The sequence below is a fragment of the Emydura macquarii genome, unplaced genomic scaffold (genome assembly GCF_026122565.2).
Source record: "Emydura macquarii macquarii isolate MOO-44397 ecotype Brisbane River unplaced genomic scaffold, CSIRO-AGI_Emac_v2 contig_705, whole genome shotgun sequence".
NCBI classification, from domain to species: Eukaryota; Metazoa; Chordata; order Testudines; family Chelidae; genus Emydura; species Emydura macquarii.
This window is the reverse complement of record NW_027130842.1, coordinates 3,011,798-3,036,654: the sequence shown is the minus strand read 5'-3', so window position 1 is coordinate 3,036,654 and position 24,857 is coordinate 3,011,798. Positions and strand designations below refer to the sequence as shown.

Sequence of the window (24,857 nt, the reverse complement as noted above, 5' to 3'; positions counted from 1 at the left end):
TTCCTGCAAACCATGACTTGGTCAGTGCAGAACATTGTCTCTCTCATCCTACTGTATATATCTATTTTATTTAAAGGCATTTTTTTTTGGTGGTGTTCATTACTCTAGTACCTATATGCAACAGGCAGATGGTTAGGCTAAATACCTCCCCGTTTTTGATTCCGTGTTCAGCAACAGTCACTTAAAACTGTGGGTTAATTTAAAACAGCAGCAGATGTGTAAAAATCATGAGGGGTAGCTTTTCCAAAAGGAAAACTCTTTTAATATACGGGCAGACTACTAAAAACGACGTTTCAGCTGTAAATGGATTGTTAGTGGTCTTTACCTAAAATTGAAATTTAAAGCAACAGGGACAGAAGCTCACAGTGTCTCAGATCAGACTGGACTCCTCCCTGCAGCAGAATGAAATAAATGTTTGGACACCTCAACAATTCCTTTTTTCCTGTGTGTTATCAGAGAACAGTTGCTCAATCTGAGACTCCAGTACTCCTTTCCTTCAGGCTTATGTGGCAGCCCAGCTTCTCACGCAATTCCCTTTCACCACACCACTGAGCAAGGCTAGTTCAGACATGCCGGAAAACCTGAGGTAGCAGAGGGGCCTTGGGGTTTGGGAATGGTGGGACCAGGTTTGTCAAATGTGATTGTGTCACATGCTCCATATGTCAAATTTTGAATGTGGGGCGTAAGGAGGAGAAAACAGTTGTGTGCACATTGAACAGTGAAAAGCACCCCAGTGGCGTGAACTGAAGGATGATGCTTTCGAGTTTACTGAGATACTTCCCGCTGGCCCCTAATTTCATGTGAGAGATCACCAGAGCAGAGTTGTTGAGCTTACCCTGTGGGAATAAACTGTAGTGCTCTTCTGGGGTGGGCATGGAGGTAGTCCCAATGCCTTCTCTGGATTGGATATGACCCAGGGCAGAGGTTCCTCTGGCACTACCTGCTGTTTGGCTGTTGGATTTGGGGGAATTGATGGATGTTTAGCTCATATACGTTCCCTGCAGACACTGAGTTGGGAGCACTCTGCTCTGCTGGGCTGCATCAGAGGGATGGAGTTGCTGTCTCCCCAGAACAGTGTCCTGCTATTTGCAAGTCTGACTGTAGGCTCAAGATAGATGTTCAAGGAGGTTGTTTTGCTGTCTTTCAAGCTGGCATATTAGACTGACCTGTTAGTTCTGCTGCCTGCAAGAGGTCAGGAGATGGAGAAGCCTTTGTTAGGCTTATGGGCCATTTTTGTCTCACCTTTGGGTTTCTGGGCTAGAGAGGCATATTGATCTGACACCTTGAAAGAGCAATGAGCCCTGGAGAATGGGGACAAGGCTTCACCCACCATCCAGAAGCTTTATTTTAGGTCTAGGAAATGGTGGCGACTCAGGCATAGGAGTTTAACTCAGTCAATTATCTCTAATTTCACAGAAGCAAAAACTCTAGTCCAGACAAAGCCTTTGTTAATAGGTCAAAGAATAAGGTTAGCAACCAAGCAATAAATATATAGTTAGCAATTTTAATTGAACCGTTGTTGCTTAATGGATAATAGTGCTCTGAAGTGTGACCATCATAACCATCCTTTGCTGAGGTTATATGTAAAGAGAGGCTCATTCTGATGTCCCATGTGTATAATTTGGAACTGCTCCAGCACATCCATGTTCAAAAGTCAGACCGTAACTTCCATGAAGCTTCCTCTATCACTGTGGTCACTAAAAATGCAAAATACAGGTTGCATGTGAGAGAGGCCTGAAAAATATTCATAAATGGTTAATTACATGGGATTTCCCTCCTCTCCCCCCACGTTTTGTTACAAATTCAAAATAAGCTTCTTTCTGAAAAACTGCTGGCATATAATATTTTTTTAAAGGAAAAGGCCATTTTTTATTTATCTTTAGGCAAATATGGTTTTGCTTTTAAAACATATAGAAATTCAGTTTTAGTTGTTTCCATTGCAAAAATAGTTGTGTTGTCAACATTTCTTACACACACACACACGCACACAGACACACACACACACACTTTACATGTCTGAGACCAGTACTGAATTCATCAATTGAATTCAAAATAAAGCTACAGCGAGTGACCATAACTACTTCCCCTTCATTATAGAGTACAATTCAAGCACATGACTTTGCAGCCAGCTCTAAGTTTGGTCGAGCCAGCCCTGCCGGTGAGTTGGAGCAAACATGAAAAATGCAGTGACAAACACTCAACTTGTTTCGCCCTGTCAGCAAAATTAGCCAAAAAGAATAGTCATGCCTAATTTCCAAAATGCCAGCCTCCCTCACCACCTCCTCAGCAGCCTCCCAGCAAACCTTCTGCAGAGCTGGAAGCACGGACTTCTCTCTGCTGGCCTGTAGATTGACCCCGTACTGCCCTGGAACCTCTCAATGGCCCCTCAATTAATGCTCTCTTTCCAAAGCATGTGTCTCCATATCTTGGAGGCTTGCTGAAGCGGTGCACTTTGAGCCTTTCTCTGCCTCCTTCCACTTTCCCATTGTAAATCCTGTGCTTGTTTTCCCACTTCCAGGCCTTCTGCCCCCTCAGAACTTTCCCTTCTGTCTCCCTCTCTCTCTCTCTGATTTCCAGCATCTCCTCCTCTCTCCTTTACACCAATTCTATTGACTTTTCCTGCTATTGCTTCAGTGCCTTCTCCCACTGCTGTCTCTCTCAAATATCCTTCTTATCTTCACTTCAGTCCTATCTCCTTGGTTATCAACCCTCTTGATGATGCTTGTACCCAAATAGAATCCGATAGTGTCTGGTAGCTATCTGGGCTTTGCAGCTCTAATATGAATAAAAGGTGCTAAACGCTTGCTATTTGTCACTCAAATAAAGAGTCATGAGATCTGTTGAACAGGTCCCATTTTACATGATCACTGTTTTAACCATAACTGCACTCTGAAAAGATATGATTCAAGCAAAGTGCAGAAATGGTGATGAACTGTAATTAAAGTTAACCAGCTTTTTAGACTAAACACAATCTCGTGTGAAGAAAGACAACTTCAAATTATATGCCTTCTCTGCAAATTCTTGCTCATGGGAGTAGTCTCATTGACTTTAGTGGATTTGAATAAGGACTGCTCATCTGAGAAAGGGGGTTCCAGGTTTAGTCTCTCTATTTTAAAAAATTCTGCAGTAGTTTACTCTAGGGTCATTGCTTGATTGTTCTTTATGTGGTTAAATGTATTATTCCGTATTTGTGCTTCCCTTCTAATTCAGTTATTCTTTTGAGTCCTGAAATGTAAGATATTATTATGATTTAATATTTATACTAGCATATTATCCAGAGCCCACAGTCAGGATCAGGGACTGTTGTACTGGGTGCTGTACAAATGCAGAGGGAGACACGGTCCCTACTGAACTTTAGTAGGGGCTCCAAATTTCTTCAGTCATAGGAGAAATACAGGAAGTGGCTTAATTATAATGGAAAGTGATAAAGGTCATCGCAGACATTTCCTATGAAATACAACATTTTTATGTGTGTGTTAAATCTGGCCATGTTGAGAATATGACCAACTTCTGATCTCGGTTATGTGGGCATAAATTGGGAACAGTGGATTTACTCCTGATTCTCAGTGGTGTAACTGAGATCAAAATATGTAATGACAGGACACTGAAATAAGCAGCTAATGAATGAGTTACATATGCTCATTAACTTGGATAGAAATCTTGGAATATAATTTTAAATTAGTTTATTATAGGCTTTCCTATGGCACTGTTGTATTAATTTAGATGGCGTATGTGGACAGAGACAAGAACAGGAATAGAAATCAGATCTTCTGAGTCCCAAACCAATCCAGTGCATTACTGAGCGTGTCAGTTAAAGTAAATCTTTCCATCTTCCAAGTCAATAGTGTAATTCTCATTGACTTCAGGGGGAACAGGAGCATGACCTCCTTGGAAGAAAAGCTGTTCTCTTGCAAGTTCTGTGGGGTTTGCTCACTGAGATTGCCTCAGCCGCTGCAGGCAATGTCTCTGCCTTGAGTACTCCTTACTTCGCAGAAACCACAGTGGGAGGAGGAGGGATGCAAAACATGAAATGAAAATCCTACCTTGATACTTTAGTATATTTTGTAAAGATACTTTAGCATAGTAAACAAATACATGACTCAGTTCTGCTATATAAATATGCTGGAAAAATATAAATGTTTTCATGTAGTGATGGACGAACTTCAAAAGGTTCAGGTAGGCAGGGCAAATTAAATTCAGATGCTTGACTTCCATAGGTTTTGGTATCTCCTGTGTCTGCAACAGGAGTTGATTCCCTCTATCTGATGCAATTCAATGAGACTTTATTGGCACGACAAGTATACAAGCATTGCCAGAATATGCTTTTTAGAAGACCAGCTGAGCTCTTGGGATCTGTCAAACTTATTTACAGCCCACCTAGGATAGGTCTTAACACCGTGTTTAGAGTTTGATCCTCTGTGTGTGTTTGTCAGCAACATCCATTTGTGATCTGGTGGCAGGCTGATTCACAATCTGATGCCATGTCTACCGTATTTCTGCTAGAGTCGGGCACAGGTTTTCCTCATAGCCTTTTAGTGAGAAGTCTTTTATGACTCCTGGTAATTTGAGAAAATCCCTTTCTTGTACTTCCTCATTGATCATTGGAATGAAAAGTGCCTCTGTCTCTCAAGCTGTCCTTTTGTTACATTGGTTGCTCAATCGTTCTTTTGTAAGTTTGCTTCCCAGTTTTCACCTCCAGTTTCTGGTCACTGGTTCTGCTTTTAGGGAGAGTTTGCCTTAGCTTTGTACATTTCACTGCAGTGAGGTAGCCTGCTTGTGTGGTGGTTGTGGGTATAGGTCTTTTAGCAGGCTAGCTTGTTGCTGGTTTGGGGGTTTTTTTTTTTTTGCAGTGAATGTATATTGGTGTGTTAGATGGTGATCTAGCATATAAAGAATTCTTACCACGGTGTGTGTGTGTGTTCCCCTTGTCAGGAGGTTTCACCTTTTCATCTGGATATAGTTTCTGATCCTCCTAGTGCAGTGTGGTGTAGCATTTGCTGCTTTGGCTGAAATAGCACTAGCATTTAAATATCCCTTTGACTCCTCAGGCCTTGTGCTTCCCTTCCCTCCTCTTTGGAGATAAATGTCAGGGCAAAACAACTTAAATTCATAACTTTGCTAGACACTGGAAAATCACAGTTTTAATAAAGACCCTGGATTTATGATTTATTTCAACAATCTGTAACCCACTCGCCCTCCCTCCCTCTGTCCTATGACTACAGGGCTGTTATTGGCTGTACACTTCACTTGAATGCTCCCTTAGCACATATTCTAACTACTTAAACTAAACTATCGGTTCGACCTTGTATTTAGCTGTGACACTCTGAGTACCTGTCCCAGACCTGAAGAAGAGCTCTGTGTGAGCTCGAAAGCTTGTCTCTCTCACCAACAGAAGTGATCCAATAAAAGATATCCCCTCACCCACCTTGTCTCTCTAATATCCTGGCACTGATGTGGCTACCGCACTGTATACTCTGAGACTTCCTCATTTAGTTGCAACCCACAGTGCATTTTGTGCTTTTGACAGGGCGACCCAGAGTATGTAGCACTTGATTGTTGGGCCATGTGCTGTGGAGCTTCCCCATCAGAGGTGCAACCTAACAAGGATGCATCAGAGTGCTGGGAAATTTGAGAGGAACTGTAGCATGTCACAACTAGAGGCAGGTCTGCAGGTCTACACTTAAAACACGACAGCGAAGACGCTACTATGCCAACAGGAAAGCTTCTCCTGTCGACGTAGTTAATCCACCTCCATAAGAAGCAGTAGCTATGTTGACATGAGAAGCCTACGCATCAGAGGTTAGGTCATTTTAACTGCATCACTTGGGGGTGTAGATTTTTCACACCCCTGAGCGACATAGTTATGCTCTTGTAAGTTTATAGTGTAGACCTGGCCTATGACATTACCATGGCTGATGGGCTCCACTGTGATCCTCAAAGGTAGGGAGAGGCTGGGGACTTTGGGACTTGAGCACCAGAGAGTTGGGAGGAGGAAATGGGCATTTTCAATAAGAGGATCAGGACCAATTGTGACTGAGAGGTAGATTTTTCGAAGGTACTTAACTCCCATGGACTGTCAATGAGAGTAAGGCACCTAAATATCTTCGAAAATCTACCCTTGGTTATTATTTTGTCCGAACCAGATCATCCTTGGTCAGGGGTGCTGGAACAATTTGTATAGTGGGGGGTGTTGAGAGCGATTGAACAAAACTGTAAACCCTGCATATGATGGAAACCACTTCAAGCCCGGGGTGCAGCAGCACCCCTAGTTCCAATACCTATGTCCCTGGTTGTTCTTATGCTGGAAGGCATGAATGACTGCCATCAAGCAGGTCTATAAGAGATCACAGACTTGCATAATGCAAATGGGTGTGCTAAGCACCCTTTCTTTCAGGCTAAATGGAAGGAGCAATTAAATGCTTCTTTATGTTCTGAAATCACTGGAAACTTTAGAAGTCACCACATAAGACAACAAGCTACATGGCAAGGCCTGAGCAAAAATTAAACCTAGGAAATTATGAGGGTTTCTATGGGAGTGGTTGTCTAACAATCGTGTAGCTCCTGCATCTGCAAGATGTATGCCGAAAAAGCCAGCAGAAAGCAAGCTAAGAAGTCATGAGTGTGGCTCTGAAAGGGAGCAGAGAGACCATGCTTCTTGGGCACAGAAATCACTGGAGAGGCAGACTTGGAAATAGAGAGCAGGGAAACTCCCTGCTGTTGGTTTGTTTCTGCTGTATTCAGGGAACTTGGCCTCTGTGTACAGTCTTTGTAAATATACAGGATTGCACCAAACAAATGCATAGTTCATATAATTAATTTCTCTTCCTAATGGCAACAATCTTGCAAGGCCCCAAATATTGGCTAACCATTCAAGCCAACAGGGACCACATTAATCGAGAGATTTGTAGAGGATATTTATAAGGTGAAGTTAAGCATGCAGGCACATACCAGTGTTTTGACTGTATGTTATCTTTCACAAATGTTTATATATATATTTAGAAGACTGGGAAATTCAGAGTTAAGGTTACATTTCTACCCTAAACCAGAGTCACTTTCAAATAAGAACAGCAACCTTAACTCTGCCTCCAGAAGAGTTGCAATAATATTCTCAGATTGATTTTTAGAAAGTAAGTTTGACGTAAGGACATCCTAAGGCGAGAGAAGTCCGTTAAGAGAGCAGGAGTGAAATTGATTTGATTCATAGACCAGTGTCATAAGTATAATCAAGTGTTACACGTCTGGAGAATAAATATTTAAATGATACTAAAATAAACTTCTGAAAATTATTTAAAGCCATTTAAGGCAGTAACAAGGTCAGGTTTAATCACAAGGACTAGTTCTTCTGTTAGATTCCTGTTGTTCATTAAATTATAATGTTTTACTTCCTCATTCTTCTGGTTCTTTGTTCAGCTAAAGAACTACAACTGCATGCTTAGAGGATGGGTTTATGGGGCCTTGAAAAGTCCAGAATGACCACAGATTCCCTTTTTTAATTCCCACTTACACTCTCATAGTTTCATATTTAGGACAAGAGGTAATGCAAAGAAGTGGTGTCGTCCAACTTCAGAAATTTCAGGCCTGATCCTAAGTGTTGCTGAGTGCCTTCAGCTTCCAGTGATGTAAAACAATACCTGGCAGGAGACACATAGGATTGAGCTGTGAGGAAAGAGTGCAGGTTTGGCTCTTGCGTATGATATCCTCATTAAGACACCAATTCAGCAAGGTACATAAGCACGTGAGTTTTCCCACTGACGTGGAAATATGCTATAAATTAGGCACTTATTTAAGTACTTTGCTGAACTGGGTCCCATATTAGACCAATATTAAATTTCTTGTTTAATCCTGTAGTTCAAGAACTGGCTCAATGAGTAGTTTAGTAATCTAGTTCAGTAACACTCCTGTAGCTAACAATGGGTCAAATTCTGATCTCACTTATGTGTGCGTGAATACAGACAATGGCGTCATTGGAGTTATACAGATTTACATCCGTGAAAGTAGGATCAGAATCTGGACTGTAACCTCAGCGAGTAACATTAAAGGTAATAACGTCCCATTTTAAACTATAATAATGTAACAAAATTATTACTGTCACAGCAACAGTACAATAGAAGCTTACTCTTCTGGAACACGCCTCTCTCAGTAATAATAATAATAAGTGATTGTAGTCTATTGCAGTATTATAATAAGGCTATGCAGCGGCATCACTCAAAACAATGTTCTTTTAACCAAAAAGGCTGCTATTACATAGGAACCCTGCATGCAAGCTTAATGTAGAATAATTTTGCTTCACAAAAGCCAACAATTAGAGAGACAAAGTAGGTGAGGTAATATCTTTTATTGGATCACCCTCTGTTGATGAAAGAGAGAAACGCTTTTGAGCTACCCAGGGTTCTTCCAAAAAAAAAACCACACACAAATTATTATTTTGGGAAGTAGTTGACTGAAGATTAAAAACTCTCTAACCTGAATTTTTCAGAATGAGTTGTAACCTACATTTTTAAAAGGCTCTAGGAGGTGGTCTCCAGAGGATTACAGAACAGTATGCCTTCCTGGCAAATAGGTTGAAATAGTTGCTTCATCTTCTAACTATTAGAGATTAGAATGAGACCTAATAGGAAGGGCAGGTTATCCCATATCTGTGTACTGTGTGGTCCTTACACTTTCCTCTGAATATCTGGTGCTGGCCACTATCAGATACTGGATACTGGATTAAGTGGACCTTTCTGTGCGATCCAGTGGGGCAATTCCGATGAGACAACATCAGGAAATAATCCAGATTTCATGAGCAGAACAGCTCTGCTTTTTGCACATTTAGGATTTCTTTAATAAATAAATAAATAACTTTGCTTTGAAGCAAATATCTTTTGCAATTGTTAGTCTATATTGTTCCTTTTTAATTTTCGTTTCCAGCAGAACTGCACTGTTCTTTGTGCAGTCCTAGGCATGTCCATTTTGAATCTAAAAACCTGAAGAATGTCCTGCACTGGTCACCACCAGCTGAACTAGGAGAGGGAGTACTCTATACGGTGAGGTATTTGATGTAAGTTTGCCTGTTGTCTCTTTTCCCATTTTAGTAGCTTAAGTAAAGGCATCTTTATGCAAAGGCAAGGATGGAAAACCAATTTTGAACATGAATTAGTGCTTGGAGATGTTAAAAAAAAAAAAAAAAAAAAAAGTTTAAATTGTTATTTTGATATTACTTAGTTTAGACCCAGTTACAGGAAGTGTGAAGATCGAATATGTGAAGGGTACAAAGTGAGAGCTTATGGGGGCATTATGGAGAAATGAAATGAAGAGATGACTGCTATGGAGAGGCAGAATCCAAACCATAGAGGAACTGTGTAAATTGCTAACACTTGTGCATGGGATGTTAGTGGATGGAAGGTAGAATGTGCCTGATTGTTCTTTGGAATTTTCTAATGGAAAAAAATGAAGGTCCAAATATTATCTTATATGCATTGTTGGCAATTAGGAGTAACTCCACTGAAATTAATGGAATTATGCTGATGTGAGATCAGAATCAGGCAATGCTTAATTTATGCTAGGGCTTGCCAGGGTTGAACCCCAACATCTTTAGGCTTGGCAATTCATAACCCCGGGACCCCTGGGCTTGCCACATAAGTTATGAAAGTAAAAAACTTGTTTGAGCCCTGGCACCCAATTGATTGGGCCCCTCTCCCCCCACCTCTTTCATTACAAATTAAGCATGGGAATCAGGCCTTTAAACTGTGAAGCATTACATCTGACCCAGAATGACTAAGAATGTGGTGTAGGGCCACAATCTGATTACTCTTATCCACATTCAGAAGCACCTTTACCACTTGTGGAGTAAAGTACTATTCAGTTTGGCCCTTAGATAACAGTGATGATGGACAGCACAGTGCTTCCGTTTTCCCCTCCTCCTATTAGGTCACTTTACCCCTTCCTTACTGTAATAACTTTATCATAACATGAAGCCAAATTCAGACCATGGGCAAGTTGCTGTACATTAAGCCTTTTGCTAAAGGTCTCAAAGAGTTGTTCCAGCAGCCAGGCATAGGAGACTCCCATTTTCCCTTTGCCTGGCTTTCTGTGCTGGGAGGAGGGATGGCATAGGCTCATTGTCCTAGTCACTAAGGTATTTTGATACTCATCAAGCTACAGAGCCATTCTCTCTCCGGCCCAATGACTCTTTAAGTATGATTCCAAAGCGAAAGAGCTTCAATAGGAGAGACTGAGAGACTCATTTCAGAATATCCCAATATTCAGTGATTGAAGTACTCTTCTGAGAGATGGGAGACCCAAGTTCAAATCCTTTCTCCCCTATGCCTGGGATTGGGAGGATTGAATCTGGGTCTCCCACATCCTAGCTGGGTGTTCTAACCACTAAGCTAACAGTTGCAAGGCGGATTCCATAACCTTCTCCGGCAACCAGATTTTGAATGGGATCCGATCCAGTAGGTAGACTCTCAGATAGGTGTCCTGATGCCTAGAGGAAAGTGGCAGTGCATGTGCTGAGAGGCAGAAACTTAGGTACCCAGGGAACTTTTATCCTGAAAATTGAGGCACTGAGTCAGTGTAGGCACATACAGAGTTTGGTGGAAGTTTTGTGACTCTCAGCCTAAAACTGAGACGTCAGTGCCTAAATCTGGCTAAGTCAGTTGGCTGAGTCGGGTTTCAGGAACAAAATGGCCCAGACAGGACCCAATGAGTAGAACTTTGTAATCATTTAAACAGATCTCTTTCATGTGTTTTGCATCCAAATAAACCTCCCCTAAAAATAGGGAGTTTGCCAGAGTAGCAATGACACACCCTTAATAACATCTCCAGGGTGTGGCTCATCAGCTAGTATGCATGTTCACTGCTACCCTCTGGTGGACCCAATATGTGAGTAATTATATTGCACTGATTTATACAAAAAGATGTAAACCCTTAGTAATTACAACCAGCTAATGGGAAATCTCTCTACAAATGGTAGATGCCTGAGGTTTGGGAGCAGAAGACTGAGTTCTGTTCTTAATGTGTGCAGTTTACCAGGTGACTACTATATTTGTGGCTATGGTTCTTGTTCAGCTCTTTTCTCTCTCTCTATTGTAGATACGGCATAGGTAAATGGATTAAAAAGTCAGAATGCAAGAACATCAATAGAACATGGTGTGATCTCTCCAATGAAACATATAACCATGAGGACCAATATTATGCAAGTGTTAAAGCCGTCTTCAATGGAAACTGTTCCAGATGGTCCGAAACTACACGGTTCAATCCTCTCACAGAGAGTAAGGAAAGACAATAACAAAGTTAGGGGTTCATAGCTGTGATTACATCATGGAGCATTTATTAACATTCACCCTCCAGTGCAAAGGAAGGCATTTTGATTTTCATAGCAGTGGCGCCCTGGTCGGAGCACAGCAGCCACTCCCCCCCTCCCTTTCCCCCCATCCTTCTCTCACCATGTAGGCCCAGCGGTGCCCTGACTAGAGCTGCTCCTGGCCTCAAGCAGTGCTGCGTGGCATCTTCTCCCCCCCCACAGCCCCGCCCCTGCCCCTCTGTATGGTCCGCCATACAATTTCTATATGCAGATGTGGACCCCAGGCCAAAAAGTTTGCCCACCCCTGCTCTTTAGTCTGCTAGGCACAAGGATTCCTAGCCCAAACTCCCAATCCAGTAGCATCCACACTGTCGATATTAAGGCTTAGTTGCTTCTCTGGATAATACATTTCTAACAATATAAAAGGAATTATTCTAAGTTACAGTTAAGTCCCAAAAATGAATAATGAAGCTTAATATCATCCACTATTTAGGAAATTTTAAAATCACAGTAGTCATATCAAATGTACCTTTGCTCTCTGAAATTGCTTTATGTAAGTGTGTACACTTATTTTTCCAGCTAAAATCGATCCACCAGCAGTTACTGTGTCTTCCACTGAAAGATCTATATCAATTGTTTTAACTGCTCCTGAGAAATGGAAAAGAAGCCCTGAAGAGGAATCTATATCTTTGCATCAAGTCTACTCTGGCCTGCAATATAATGTGTCTGTACTCAACAAAAAAACAAAGAAAAGGGTAAGCTTGAAAAAGGCTGTAGAACAGTACATATTAAACCTTTTTCACGTGCTTATGGAACTTGCATGTAAGTAATAACATGGATGGTGCACTTCATTTATTTAAATGTAGTTCTGTATATGCCACATAGCTGGTTGTAATACTTATGTGATAAACCACATCCTTTGACCATCACATCTGAACACTGCCCACCAATCCATTTCACCAGATTCAATCTAACATTCCAAGTCATGGAGCACCTTCAGACAGACACATGGGAAAAGAAAAAACATTGACTTGCTACAAAAATATTTATTCCCCCGTTCCTCCCTACCTCTTCCAAATTACCATGTTGTGAAATTCAGGATTAACAATATTTAGTCATGGGCCAGGTCTAATTTCTTACAATTCTGCAGGTCTAGAAATGGGTTATGCATTATACTATTGGAAAGGGGAGATTCCCAACTTTCAAAGGGGTCATTGCTAGGTGCAAGCTCTGGAAAGTGACAAGATATTGGCCAATGACACTGTAACTGTTTTATATACAGGAAAGTTATTTTTAGAACTCTTCTGCAGTGTTTTAAATGTAATCGTTACTTTTAATTTGCCTCCAAGATCACTATTGTTAAATTTAGGCACCTAGTTCAGTAAGCCAGAGGGTTACAAAATACTACCTAACTTAAAAAAAAAATTGTAAAACTCTAACATGACTCTTAAGCAGTCTTTCTGCAACCCGGCACGTAGAGAATAAAGGCTGTAGCATTAAGGTTTTATTGATGCTCTTTTGAGCTGTCCTGCATAATTCACTTGTGGATTCACCACTTGTAACTACTACTGCCAACCTACACCCATGAATCTTTATTCTGCCCTATCATGTGCTCCATATTAATATTACACAGTTTCTTTAAAATGCCTAAAAGATGCAGTTATTCCACAGATGAATTATGGAGAGACATTCCTAGCAGATTTTTTTCCTCTGACGTCACAGCTTGCTTTTTTAATGTAGTGGAACTCCACCAATGCTGTTCAGTAATGATCCAGCTTTCCAAGCCAATACAGAAGGGAGAGAGCTTAATTCTGTTCCTATTTAAGTCAAAGTTTAAACTCTCATTAACTCTGATAGATAGCAGGGTTGGCCCCAACGTGTTTACCTAAAATGAAAACTAAATGTAACTTTCTGTAGGGCACACTAACAAGGTCTGATAAAGACCAAAGAGATGTTTCTTGTATATCACAATATTCATCTGAGCATATGCTAGTGGTGTTCCATTTTTTTCCCCTTTCTATAAAGGGGGAATTGGTGAATAATATTGTAGAATATTACATTAAATAGAAGGTAAAATGCTCAGATGAGATAATGTAATAACTAATTCTGTTTTCGTTAGTGTTCAGCAATATGGAAATAATTTAAGATTCATGGTCTAGGTCATGATAATGGTTAGAATGTTGCTCTTTCCAAGTTTTGTTTGTTTTTTGTTTTAATAAAACCCATAATTTGTGTTTTTAGGGTAGGATCTAAATGAAAGTTACCATATTCTTTCTTCTAGTGGGTCTTCCCCATTAAAAACAATACACTGGTTTTGCCCCGGTTGGAATCCAATACAGATTACTGTGTCAGTGTACAAACATATGTTCCAACACCACTTTTGCTCAGTGGATTTTCCAAAGAACATTGCGTTACTACTCTGAAAGGTATGTACAAATCAACAACATGTGAAGAGAATGAAACTTAGATCAGAGATTGAAATTGTCACAGGTATATGTCTTGTTAAAACAGGGCCAACTCTAGAAATAGGTGCAGGTAAAACTGCCTCCGGTGTCAAACGAAAGGGGCACCTCTGAGATTAGAAAGCTTCCTCTTCTCTCTTCTCCCACTAGATTTTGATCCATTGCATTGCTAAAGAATCTCCCAAAATGTTTTTCCCTGGCTGCAAAACACACATTGTCCTACTGACTGGGGCTCACTTGAAATGACTTCATCTGTCAGCAGGCTGTTCCTTAGGGCATCCCCAGCCACGCATAAATCTCACCACCTTCCATTCTCTTTCCCCCAGTAGCTCTATGGTCCTTGCTGCAGTTTTCTTAATGGATTCTGGAATCAGTTTGTGTGCGGGTATGCTTTTTCTCTTTCACTCACCCATCCAGTCTTCAAATCCAGAGCTCACAGGAGTATGCCTACACCAGCAGCAGCAGGAAACACAGCAGACTGTTCAGCTCTGATACATGAAGCTGAGGCATTTGGGTAAAACAGAGTTTTCTCTGAAGAAAAGGATTTGGGGCCGTAGATTCAAGAGAAATCTGGATTTAAACAGTTTTTCGTAGGCATTTTTCTCACAGTGAGGGTGAATTAGGTTAGCTAGTTCCACCTGCAAAGACAAGTGGAATTGCCAAAATTTGGACCCTGTAACAAATGCCACCATTTTCATCCCCTACAAATGCCAAAAATCCCTTAGTAATGCAGCACATTCAAACAGCAGCGTGATAGGTGCCTGTGACAATTTGTAATATTAAGAAGTTAACTACATAATGCAATAACTTCTGTTTTATTAACAGATCCAATTGTAGCACAGACTGTGACAATCATATTTGGATATGTTCTGCCCATCATTTTAACAGCCCTCGTTGTCTCAATGGCAGGCTATTGTGTATACGGGTATATTCATGTCAGCAAACAAAAACATCCAGCTAACTTGGTAAGTGCTTCTCATTACTCAGTAAGGCCCCAGTACTGCCATTTACACTGCACCTGTGCAGTGCCCCATTGAATTCACTAAGCCTCCATGTGTGGGTTATAGCCTGCCTCCATGCCCTATACTGCAGGATCAGTGCCTTAGGTCCCACTCACATCAAGAAAAGGGCATCACATGATGAATGTTAATATAAGAAATACAGAAGAATGAGTCAAATGAATGACTGTGCCTGTTAGGCATGACTGCCTGGCAGTCTTTCCTGAAAAGATGCCCAAAGTTAAGAAGCATCGAAGTGGAACTATTCTCTTAGTCTTGGGAAGGGTCATTGCTGTAAGCACGGACTAAGATGCAGCGAGGCAGAAACCATTAGTAAGCTGGCACAATTTCTATATTCACTCATGGAGAGGATTCAAGGAGCAAAAATTATTAATTCGATTAATTCATCACTAAATAGGAGAGGGAATTAAAATATGCAAAAAGCCAAGACCAAATTAAATATTGATGTTTTCTTGGACTATTGCTCGATATTACTCCAGTGCACAGTTTAATTATCTTTTGAAGGATTCAGCAGGTCTGCAATGCACTAAGGCTACTTAACTTTGAATTTTAGTATATTTCCAAATACAGTGGAATCTCATTTAGGTCTGCTTTTGTATATTAATCTACTAGCATCCAACTGTACTAGCAGATCTGTTCTACTCATTAGATAGTCCAAAGATATTTCCGTGTAAAAACATTTACAGGTTTGTCTCCTTCATTTTATGATGTTAACAACTTTTTAAAGAAAAGATCTAAAAGAACGAGGTGGGTATGGGAGGTTTCATTTTTAATCCCTAAAAGTAGAACTTGATCTCATATATATTGTTCAGCAAGTTGCACAAATGCTGATGCATCATCATAAAAAAAATACATTACTCAGGGTATGTCTACACTGGAAATGCTACAGCAGCAACAGGGGGGTCTTTCCATCATTGTAGTAAATCCACCTCTTCAAGAGGTGATACCTAGGTCGACAGAGGAATTTTTCCATCGACTAGTGATGTCTACACCTAGCAGTGACTAGGTAGGTTTAACTACATCTCACAGGGTGTGATATTTTTAATAGACCTGAGCGATAGATACAGTTAAGCCGCTCTACCTTTGTAGTGTAGACTAGCACTCAGTTGTGATGTTAAAGCACTCTCCGTGACAGAGGATGGCATGGAGGATTTGAAGGAGGTAGAGAGAATGATGGGATTAAATCTGAAAGAAGCCAGCCCATGGCAGGGTTGGTGCGGGAGATGCAGCATCTTACAAGAGTTCCTGGAGGTATTGTGCCTCAGGAGGGTGCAATAGTTTCAGAAATCCAGTGCAACCATTGTTATTTGTGGACCACCACTGGACCACTCCATCCCTCTTATATAGGGCCAGCTTCATCTGGGGAGGCTGGAATTGGCAGTGTCACTAGCATAGAGCAGCCTTTGCACTCAGGGGAGTTCAAGGTTGCTGTTGTGGCCAGACCCTATGAAGGTACATCTCCAACCTCTCTTGCGCACCCATCTGGGGTGTTTGTGTGTGTAATGGCTATTGAACTCTCTTCCTTCCATTGCAAAAGCTGCAGTTTCACCTCTCGACATCTGGGTTAAAATCCTGATTTAAGTGACAAGTGAAAATGACTCCATTATCCCAGCCACCATTTCTCCACGTCTGCAAACCACCTCCCCTGATTGGCAGTCTCCAGACATGGGGAGGTGGAATAACCAAGTTGTTTCAGGTCAGGACTGAAGAGCATTAGGAGGATTTCCTGGAACAGCTTTCGTGCTGCACCGAGCATTAAAGCACTACACATTTACAACAAAAAAGGCAACTGCATGGTTTCTTTTTTGTTCCTTGCATTTTATTTACAGTACCTGCACTTACTGCATTTGAAAGGGTCTGCTGGTTGGAGAGAGGTTCCTTGTACTTAAAATGAGGATTGCTGGTAGACACCAGTAATATCTTTCTAATAGCAAGAAACCTAAGTATAGCTATTATGTAACTAGTACTTTGCAGTCCTGTAACATCTTCTAACTGAAGATCTTGAGTCACGTTACAAACACTAACACACGAGTTAAGACACACAACTTCTGTGAGGAATAGGTAACTACTGTCATACCCATTTTACAAATGGAGAAATGGAAGTGCACTGAGGGTGAAATAACTTGCCCCAGGATCACAAATGCAGTCTGGGGTGGAGACAAAAGCAGAACCAGCATCTCTGGACTCTCCGTCCTGTGTTTGAACCCACAACTTCTGATGTGAAGTTAAGCCCAAGTATTGAATCCAGTGTTAACTTTGCCTTTAGCTTTCTAAATGATCCTGCCAATGGACTTACAGCTCCGCTTGTCACTGCTGAAAGATAGTGGGCCGGATTTTGCACTTGGTTACACCAGGATAACTCTGACTTCAGTGAAGTTACTCCAGTCTGTACTAAATAACCAAGGGTAGAATTTAGCCCAGCTGCTCTGACCACTTCTTGGACTGGGAAAGGTAGAAAAGGGAAAGTGTAGCTGGTCATAGTACATCCCTACTTCTGTTAAAATAAAAAAGGAATAAGATTAAATAGATGGCACATACTATCACTTTTGAGGGTGCATACCACCACTTCTCCCTTCCCCTCCTCATGAACCCTGACCAGGTGGGACCTAATCGTACATTTTAAAAGTAGACACCAAATAAGTTGCAATTAGATGGTATCTCTTAATTATATTTTTTTTAAATCAAAATGTCTTTCCATTCCAGATATTGCGCTACACTGACAAAAGTGATGAAAGTGTTTTTATGCCATCTGAAAAAATAGTGATTAACTTCATCGCTATTAATATTGTGGATGAGTACAAGACTTCCCAGGAAACCACTAATTTAATAGGTCACAGTTGCTGTACCATTCATGATGAAAGCAGAGCTGATGATAAGCCTCTGAAAGGAGCGTTAGAAGTGAAACACTTGGATGATACTTGTGGAGATGTAAAAATTCTACCTGACCTTGAGCAGTATGGGAACTGGCCGCCTCTATGCCAACTTGGATCCCACTGTGCTTTGGGTCAAAGGAATGAAGCGATTGTAGAGTATGAACTTGATGTGAGGCCTGCAGTCCTTTTTCCTGTGCAGAAGCTAAAAGAACATGGTTTGAAAGAGAAGTCTTGTGCACCAAGACAAGTGCTAGATGAGCCGCACATCACTTTGAGGGAGTTGGCTGACAATCAAATGGAACAGTCATACTGTCCCCAGCTTGATGTGCAGGATACAGACATCTGTTCTGTGAAGAAACTAAAAGAACTCAATTGGAAGGAGGATGCTTCACCAGAGGAACTATTGGATGATCCAGAGATTGATTTGGCGAATTTGGGTACTGAAAAAATAGGACTGCCTTACTGCCCCCACTTAAGAACAATAACACACAGCTTCCAGGATCAAACTGGGACAGCGGAGGTAGAAGAGGAGGATGAACAGACCATATTAATAGATTGGGATCCTCAGACTGGAAGACTTTGTATACCTACTTTGTCCAGTTTTGAGGGCGATGCACATGAACAAGTATTTGAGCATGAAGAATGTGATCAGCCTGCTAAAGAGGGGCTTTTGTCCAAACTCTATGAGAGGCAGGCATCTGATGAGCCATCAGAAGACCAAGAACCGTATCTCCTGCAATTCAAGGAGCAGTGGGGACTGCATGTAAAAATGGAAGACTGAACAGATTTCCTTCAAGGTTTTAAAACGTTAAATGTCAATTCTTGTTTATACTTTCACGTGGTATTTATTGCATCCAAGTCGTGGCTGGATTTGGCCTAGAGGCTAGATTTGTACTGAAATTACCTAATCTCTGCTATGCTGTCATATTTTTGAAGATTTATCTTGTAAAGACAATGCTGCAAGGATTATTCTGGTGTCTTCCTGGTGCTGTACACATTAAAAAAAATCTGTGCTTGAAAACAGCTATTTTTAGAGAATGCTCGGAAGCTTTCTCCACTATGCACTTAAATATCTCATTAAAATATAGGAAGGAGCAGAGAGAGAACATGAGGCATCTTCTGCCACAAGGATTCTAATGGCCGGGACAGATTTCCATGGGAAAGTTCTTTAGCATATTTTAGTAAAAATGAAGCAGACTTATTTAAAGGCCCAATCCCCAGCTCCCACAGAAGTCACTTGAGAGATTTCTGTAGGCTTCCTTGGGAATTGGATTGAGCTTTAAATAAACTCATTACAGCTTCTACTTTTGCTGAGAGGTGGGGAGAATTAACAACTTCCATTGTATATTGTTTTTGCAGAACCGTTATCTACTGTTAGTCATTTATTAATATTACAAAAGCTCTTAGAGGCCCCAAATGAGATTTGGGCCCCATTGCATTAGATGTTGTACAAATACTTAGTAAAAGATAGTCCCTACATCAAAATGCTTACAGTCTAAACAGACAGCAATGGAAAAATAGAAATATTGTTATTGCTTGACCACCCACGCCATAGTCACTACCCCAGTCTCTATCAACACAGTAGCAGTAAATTATTGGTGATGCTTTTAACATGCTCAAAGAAACTGCATATATTACCCTTAAACATTCTAATTACCCTAAATCAATCTTATTAAAATGGTCAGGCTAGGTACTTTCATCAAGCCAAAATAATCCACAACAAAAGAAAGACTTTCACATGAAAGCAATTTTAGGGGGTCACTGGAGTTAACTAAATGAATAGGAGCTCGTAGTGAGTGCAATGCTGTAGATAAAAAGAATCAATGCATTCCTTGGACAGATAAGCAGGGAATATTTAAATAGGAGTAAGCTGGTACTACTGCCTCTGTATTCAGCGTTGGTGAGCCCGTTATGGGAATAGTGTCCAGTTCTGGCATCTACATTTCAAAATAGATGTTTAAAAATTAGAAGGGTTTGAAAAAGAGGTACAAGAATCATTTCAAGGTCTGGAAAACACACCTTCCAATAAAAGACCAAGTCCCCTACCCAGGAATGCATATGCCTAAGTCTGTCCCTATTCAAGACAGCATTAAGCACATGCTGAAGTCCTACTGAATTCAGGGTAAATCTTAAAGTTAAGCCTGTGTTTATGTACTGTTCTGAATTGGGATGTCCTCGATTTGGGTCTTAAGGATTTCAATCCATTTAATTTATTGAAGAGAAGGTTAAAGTGTGACTCGATCTCAGCCAATAAGTAACAATATATGGAAAAGATACCATTATAATAGAGGGGCAGATGAAGACATAACAAGAGCAGGGCATGTCTACACTACAGGCATTTCAGTGGCACTACTGTGGCATTGCAGTTATGCCACTGTAGTGCTGTAGTGTAGACGCTTCCTACGTCGACTGAAAGGGTTTTTCCATTGCTATAGGTAATCCACATCCCCTGAGCCTCTGTAGCTAGATCAGCCAAAGAATTCTGCTGCTGACCTGGCTGCCTTTATGCTGCGGGTTAAACTCCAGCTCTGGGGGAAGGGTGGCATAAATCTGACTCTGGGGAGGCTGTTAATTATTCACTTGTCAAAGTTAAACACTCATTCATCAAGGTCAAAGATACTACTGACCTTGCGGTCCAATAGCAGCTTGAGAAAGAAATAGTCAACCACCATGACTCCTGCAGTGCCATAATCAATTCTCATTTTCTTTAGTGATTTGTGCAGGTGCTGACCTGATCAGCGGCAGCACCTGACATAAACAGGCATTATCAGCATTGATTTACAATAAATGCCTCAAATGGCATTAAGAAATGTTGTGTGCCCATTGGTCAAAAGCAGGTCAGCATGGTGGCAGAAGCCTGGCATAATACCAATGCTGTAAATTACTTGGGGTTTCTTGTTGCCCATTGCAAATATCATGCCCTTTTTTTAAAAGCCGAATTCCCTATTGAAATAGTTGTGTGTAAATATCAACACATCTCAGGAACATATGGAAATTTAATCTTTGTTAACTCAGTTTAAAACGTGGTCATTCTGAATGTTGATACTTAAATCCAATATTTGTATATTTTAGTATGGATTTTAATGCTTTCTCCTAGGATCCCCGGAACACTTTACAAACATTAAACAAAGTATCATCATAACCTGAAGGTGTTATTACAGACAGGAAAGCTGAGGCAGGGGAAGGTTAGTGACTTGACTGAAGACACATAACAAGTATTGTAAACTGTGGAGCCAGAAATAAGTCCCAGATATTCTGATCCGCAGACCTGTGTTTAACCACTAAGGTTATGTTTCCCCTTGCCATTATATTTAATAAGGATTTAAGTTTATTTTTAACATGTAGAAGGTAATGCCTCTGTTTAGTGTATGACGAACTGGGGAATCGCTTCATTTGCTAACAGTGCTTTATTTACCTTTAAATTGCAAACACAGCAACCTGAATTTACATTTGTAGATCTTATATATATAAAATTGTGTCCCTAAAGCAGTTTTGTTATAATTAAAAGTGAAATTAAAAGCAACATTTTGCAATCTGATGATATCCATGGCAAGCTGTTCCAACACAAACAGCAGAGAAAAATCCCAGCTGTTTTGCATATTGAAATAGTTGGAGCTTTACCTGTTAGAGCCTGGCTTTTCATTTTCATTAATGTTTTAAAGGCTGATCCAGATTTCCCTCACACAGCCCTGGCTGGTGGGAGGGAGAGGGTGGGGCTTGTTGATCCAGGCTTTTGGCTGAGGCCCATTTCTGTTGGAAAAAATCCTTGAAAATGAGGAATGGCCCACAGGAGTAAAAGCCAAGTCCTGGTCTCTGAGTCCCCGATCCTGCAAAGGGAGCTGTGCAAATGGACCCTTCAGTGAGAATTTGCATGGGCATAGAAGCCCTCCTGCATGGTTTTCTTTACAGGATCAGGGCCTAAATAAATCAGTCTTCATTGTGTTTTATTTTTGAATATCCTCCAGGTTCTGTTTTTCCAATTCTTCCAATACTGTTACTTTCTTATTGCCACAGATGTTTTATCATACTTCTCAAAACATCACCGCCAAGTTCAGCTACGTGGCTTAAGCACGGTGAATAGTAAAGTTAGCTCTCTTTTGTTACTGTTTAACTTCTAGGCAGATCTTGGCAAGATCTTTCCCTGCCTGGCTCGGACCCAATGCATTGTATCCAGGGCCTGTTGGGGAACAATGAAATAGACAGTGATCGAATACATGCTTCACCCTGAACTTTCACCAGAAAGATGTCGAGCTCTGTAGCCTCCCTTAGCAGTAGAGAATGTGAAAAGTGGTCAGAAGCAAAGACCACGTCTTCTTTCCCCTGGTTTATGGGATTGATCATTAGGGCTCTCCCTGTGGTATTTTGTGAAGTGTTAGTCAGATGGGTGGGGCAATTCTATGTAGAACAAATATCTACCTCTGTTGCAAAATGTAATGGAGGAGATGGGAACTAAGAAAATTTAAAGAATATGAGCAGAATGGTTTCCAGGGGCGTCTAAGGCCTCATAATGAAATACCTGCTGAGATGTTACTTAGTGTTATCCTCCGATACCTGCTACCCCTTCAAATTGTATATGTGAGAAAAGGTTATCCTACCTACCAGGCACAGATTGAGAGGTGAACAGCAATGTTGCTACTGGTTGCCTTAGAAGATTGGCATCAGAAGTGCCAGAGATGATGTTAAAATATCCATCTCCAGGAGATGGGGGGAGGAGGAGTGGATAATGAAGGCTCTTTTCTGATGTGACATCTTCATTTTTGATCAAAAGCCAAATATTCCAGTAAATGGAAAACCATAAAATCAATTAACTGGATGGCATAGTGTTTTTACTTGCTTTTTACTGTTTATGGTTTTCATCAGTAATATGATAGACCTGTTTTTCATAATTTGGTTTGCATTTAACTCCAGGCTATCCTCTGTAGCATTGCCAGAGTTCCTGAGAAATTTGTTTAAAGAACCAAACATGCAACCTCAGTGACACTTGTTTTGTAAATTTAGTGTATTCTCTAACTTCTAATCAGCTGTGAACTGCTGAGATACACAGCAGATGGCTCTGTTTTATCTGATTTGATTTGATTACTACTTATTTCTGCCTGCTTTTCAGTGGAGTACGTGAGAACCTGCAGAGAGGTAGGAGACCACTGGCCTAGCTATAGACTTGCCAATAAGTACCAAGCAACTCTTTCAGTGACTCGTACTACAGTAAAATCAAAAGCCATTGACAGTGAGCTAAGCCACTTTTATATGCAATGTGAGATCAGTTCAACTTGGATTTTTAATTTTACAAAGGGCTTGTTCCGCAAGGGATCAAACAATTAACCTACTGGCTTAATGGCTTCCGGGCTGCAGAAGCTTTGTACTCCTGCATCTCTTAAGGCTAATCCAAATTCACTTGGGCAAATGTATCTCCCCTGTTTGTTGACCACGCGGAATGCCCACTGTGCTTTCCATACCACTCTGTTTCCATCAACATCCTACCTGCACCCTGCAAGTCTTTACCCATCTGATGGCTGCTCACATGTGAAATGAGTTGGTAGCGTTAGGCAGTTATTCACATGGGCAGGAGTCGACATTCTCAAAATGGTTGTATTCCCTCCTCATACCTGGAAAACATAGTTCAGACCCATTCATTTTACAGATACCAAAATAATGTGTGGTATAAATGTCATAGCAGATGGGTGGATTAGGTTAGGCAAGGATGGCTTTGAAGAGAAGGTTAAGGTGTGACTTGATCCTGGTCCATAAGTAACAGCATATGGAGAAGATACCATTATAATAGAGGGGCTGATGAAGGCATGTCTACACTACAGGCATTTCAGTGGCACTGCTGTGGCACTGCAGTTATGCCACTGTTGTGCTGTGGTATAGACCCTTCCTATATTGACCAAATGGGTTTTTCCGTTGCTGTAGGTAATCTACATTTCCCGAGCATCTGTAGCACAGGACTGGGACTCGAGATCTAGGTTCAGTTCCTAACTTTGCCACAGATTTCTTGTGTGACTTTGAGCAAGTTGTTTAACCTCTCTCTGCCTCAATTTCTGTTTTGTAGTTGGTCTTTATAAAAATGTAGTGCCCAAAGTCTCAGTCAGAATTGGTCCACACTGTGATGTTGTTTTGTTTGTCCTTCGAGTTCAAAGATGACCATGACATCACTGAGTGGTTTGGCTTCTGTGAAATTGGCTGATCGGGCCAATTTGAGTTTTGAACTGTCTGTGGCACGCTGTAGAAAAGCTGCTGCTATGGGTTACTTGATTAACAGTGGACATGCTGCTGTTATGAGGTGCTGGTGCTTCTGCTCTGCCTCAATAGATCTGCTCTGCCTCAATAGATCTCCTCTGCTCATGGACTGTGGCTCCAGTATGGATGAGACTGCCAGGTAGAATGATCCTGCGTGAGATCTTCCCAAAACTCTGGGTCTAGTTGAAACACCTCCAGGATAATTTGAGGGTGTCTTTGAAACGTTTCTTCTGGCCTCCCCGAGAGCACTTTCCCTCTTTTAGCTCACCATAAAAGATCTTCTTTGGCAGTCACTCATCTGACATTCTGATGACATGGTCTTCCCATCTCACCTGCGATTTCATCAACAGAGTATGGATGCTTGGCATACCTGCCCCTATAAGAACCTCAGTATCTGGAACCTTGGCTTGCCATCTTATCCTCATCAGTTTCCTCAGACAGCCCATGTGAAAATGATTCAGCTTCATAACATGGCGTCTGTACACTGTCCAGGTTTCGCATGCGTGCATCAAAACTGGCAACACGATGGCTTTCTAGAGCTTCAGTTTCATTTGTTGACTAATGCCTCTGCGCTCCCATGCATGTGCACGTAGTCTGCCAAAGGCCTCATTTGCTTTGGCAATTCTGGCATTGGTTTCATCATCAATGTGAACTGAACTTGACAGTGTACTGCTGAGATAGGTAACCTTATCCACTGCCTGACGGGTTTGGCCATTCACTGTGTTAGTAGGTTCTACATAAGGCTTCCCTGGTGCAGGCTGGCACATCACTTCTGTCTTCTTGATGTTGATTGTAAGACCGAAATTGTCACAAGCTGAAGAGAAATAGTTCATACTCCGCTGCATGTCAGACTCAGATCTGGCATTCAGGGAACAGTCATCAGCAAACAGAAGATCACAAACAGTCACTTCCTGTACCTTCGTCTTTGCCTGTAGTCTCCTCAGGTTGAAAAGCTTGCCATCAGATGCCAATCCCGGTG

General features: G+C 41.2%; 1 protein-coding gene and 1 long non-coding RNA gene across 2 annotated transcripts in view; one reads left to right on the top strand and one right to left on the bottom strand.

Moving 5' to 3' along the window:
• Window positions 1–21,179, top strand: part of IL20RA (interleukin 20 receptor subunit alpha) — a 28,902-nt gene extending 7,723 nt beyond the window's left edge. The window contains exons 2-7 of the mRNA XM_067542298.1: window positions 8,914–9,040; window positions 11,077–11,255; window positions 11,867–12,042; window positions 13,569–13,713; window positions 14,575–14,714; window positions 17,472–21,179. Of these exons, the coding sequence (XP_067398399.1) occupies window positions 8,914–9,040; window positions 11,077–11,255; window positions 11,867–12,042; window positions 13,569–13,713; window positions 14,575–14,714; window positions 17,472–18,422 (1,718 nt within the window). The 3' untranslated portion in view covers window positions 18,423–21,179. The remainder of the gene's footprint in view (window positions 1–8,913; window positions 9,041–11,076; window positions 11,256–11,866; window positions 12,043–13,568; window positions 13,714–14,574; window positions 14,715–17,471) is intronic.
• On the bottom strand, window positions 1,504–23,155 carry LOC137149045 (uncharacterized). Its single transcript, XR_010918655.1, has 3 exons — window positions 23,120–23,155; window positions 14,159–14,387; window positions 1,504–1,697 (listed from the first exon to the last, which is right to left on the bottom strand). It is a non-coding gene; the product is annotated as an uncharacterized lncRNA (long non-coding RNA).
• Between the last annotated feature and the right edge of the window lie 1,702 nt (window positions 23,156–24,857).